General features: G+C 60.2%; 1 protein-coding gene across 1 annotated transcript; it reads right to left on the bottom strand.

The window, feature by feature from the left end:
* Positions 1–362: 362 nt before the first annotated feature.
* Positions 363–2,141, bottom strand: GARIN4 (golgi associated RAB2 interactor family member 4). The gene has a single exon (XM_057730063.1). The coding sequence runs from the start codon at positions 2,139–2,141 to the stop codon at positions 363–365; it is 1,779 nt and encodes a 592-aa protein (XP_057586046.1).
* Between the last annotated feature and the right edge of the window lie 345 nt (positions 2,142–2,486).

Raw genomic sequence — 2,486 nt, 5'->3', positions numbered from 1 at the left:
GAGATAGTGAAGGAGAGCTTCCCAGGCCATAGTCTGACTTTCAGCCATGGCCCTGGGGAGCAAAGCCAGAAAGGAGTGGAGGCCAGATGGAGCACTGCTGTTGGCACTGAGCGTGTGTGTGAGGTGGGGCTGCCCTTGACTGGACACTGGGTCTCAGACTGCGGCACAGCCGACATCACAGAATCCACTATGAGGTCATGGCTGGGCTTTGGGCTTCGGGACCTAGAAATTCAGACAGGACACTGCATGCCATTCTCAGATTTTATGGTTCTTTATTTAAACTGCAGTAAGAAAGCTGGAATAGGCTCTCCAAGGATATTTCCCTGAGCCCTGGTCCCATTTGTAGCTTACAGCTCTAGGTCCTACTGATGGGCTTCAACGGTCACTGCCTCCATGGTCTCAGATGTCACATGAACAGTGGTTTCCAGCCCCTGGCCACTCCCTGCTGTCTCTATGATGGCCTCCATTCCGGCCCTTTCTGCCGCCTTTGCCAAGATAGCCACATCTTTATCGCGATATGTGGCCACTGTCTTCGTAGTAAGACTGGTTCTGACGTTCCTCAAGAAAGAGCTGATCCTGCTGAGTCTCTTGGGGGAGGAACCTGAACTCCCTGTAGATAAGCTCCTACCTGATTTGTGTGAGGTCGTGGACTCCTTGGTGATGGGAGCATGGCTGATGCCTTTGTGCGTGGTGCCCCGTTTGCTGTTCCCTGGGCTGCCGTGGCCTTTCTCCTTTTTGTCATCTCTTGTGGCTCCACGGCTGCCTGAGGACCGGCCAGTTGCTTTCCGGATGGTCTTGTCCCCCCCTGGCTTGGGGTGGCTTTCCGCTGCCCTGCGGAGCTGGGAGCTCCTGAGAGCTCTCTCCTTTTCCCGGCGCTCCCTTCTTTCCCTTCTTCGCTTGCGGTCCTGGGGCACTCTCCGTGGCGCACCATCCTGTTCACTCACTTGGCCTTCCTGCGGCAAGGTTGAGATGAGGTTCCCCTCGTCCTCCTTGTCGGCTGTTCCTTTGCCAGTCCTGCTGGTAGGTTCTGCTCTGACCGCAGTGGAGCTGGCCTCCGGGGAGGGGCTGGTGGACACGCTGGAGGCATACTCCACCGTGTGCGCCCCACCTGCCGGGGCCCTTTTCCTGCTCCTCAGGGATGTTTTGGCAGCGTCCGCAGTGGCTGCGTTGGTTTGGCTTCCTCCCGGTCCCTGGACGGCTGTGGCTGCGATGGCCGTGCTCTGCTCTTCAGGGGCCGTGGACTCAGTCACTGCCACGCTCAAAGCACCCGCTTTGGCGCCTGCTGCCCCCTCTGCTGCCTCCAGCTCTGTCGTTGCCCCCACTGCTGACCCTGCGGCAAGCTCTGTAGGTTGTGCGTTTGCAGTGGCCGCATCGGGCCCGGTGTCGGGTGTGTAGGAGTCCAGTTGGATGCCCTCCCCCCCAGCAAAAGCTGCGGAGGTGGCCTCGGCCACCTCAGAGCCCACGTGGAGGCTCCGGATGCTCACCTGGTCCTGATCCCCCTTGCCTTGGAAATCTGCAGCCGCTGGGCTCCTCCTGTCCTCCTCCTTGAACACAGGCATGCACAGCATGTCCCTGGCTGGAATGGCATAGGTGCTGCTCTGACTGTCCACCGGTGGTCGCAGGAGGTAAATCAGTTTTTCCCAATAGACAAAGAGGTCTTCCCGCATGTCCCGAGGGGGACACAGCTGCAGGTAGCAGGAGCGGCCAGTGGCGAACTTCAGGCGCAGCTGCTGTTTCTCGCGATCTTGAATGGAGATCCTCACGAACTTCAAGGGAAGGAGCCTGGTGAGCTCTAAGGTCTTTGCAGCCTTGCGGCCCTTCCCCTTGGTGGCCTGGCTGCGCCCGGCGTGCTCTTTACACCTGGTGGCCGGTCGGGCCAGCAGCATGACGTCTGGGAGCGGGAGGATGGGGCTGGTGGACGCGATGCCCACGGTCACCATGCGGACACGGTTGTGCACGTCGATCACTTCTCCCCTCTTGGTGATCTGGATAAAGTCACTCTCGAATATGGGTGCGTCCTTGAATATGTTGTATTCGCCCGTCTGCAGTTGCCGCTGCAGCTTCCCCATGGTGGTGGTGAACAGGCCCACTCCGGGGCCGCTTTCGGCCGTGTGATACGGCAGCAGAGGCTCCCCGCTCATGGCTGTCTTTGATCACGACAAGTAGCGCTGGCAGGGCGGGCCCCTGGGTCTTCCCTTGCCCGGCCTTGTTGGCAGAAGAGGGAGCTGCGGTGCTCCTGTGTCACGCAGGCGGCTCCACGGCAGGTCTCCCACGCCGACCCCACCCCACGGGCCCCCCACCTTTGCCTCAGGGCCTCCCAGAGGCAGGGGTGGGGGTAGGGGCGCAGATGATCGCCGTGGGGATGCTGTAACAGCGCCTGGACCCCAGGCTTAATCTCTTCAAGTGTGTAGAGAGGTGCGGTAGTCTCCCCCTCTGCCTCACCTCACTTCTGGTTTTTTATCTCCCCAAGAGGCTGTGAACTGCAG

Source organism: Hippopotamus amphibius, chromosome 3 (assembly GCF_030028045.1).
Source record: "Hippopotamus amphibius kiboko isolate mHipAmp2 chromosome 3, mHipAmp2.hap2, whole genome shotgun sequence".
Taxonomy (NCBI): domain Eukaryota; kingdom Metazoa; phylum Chordata; class Mammalia; order Artiodactyla; family Hippopotamidae; genus Hippopotamus; species Hippopotamus amphibius.
Note: the sequence above shows the minus strand (reverse complement) of the source record. Positions and strands in the feature narration are given on the sequence as shown.

Bases quoted from the DNA above. Each gene is read 5' to 3' on its own strand.
- GARIN4 (XM_057730063.1), bottom strand. From the start codon at position 2,141: ATGAGCGGGGAGCCTCTGCTGCCGTATCACACGGCCGAAAGCGGCCCC.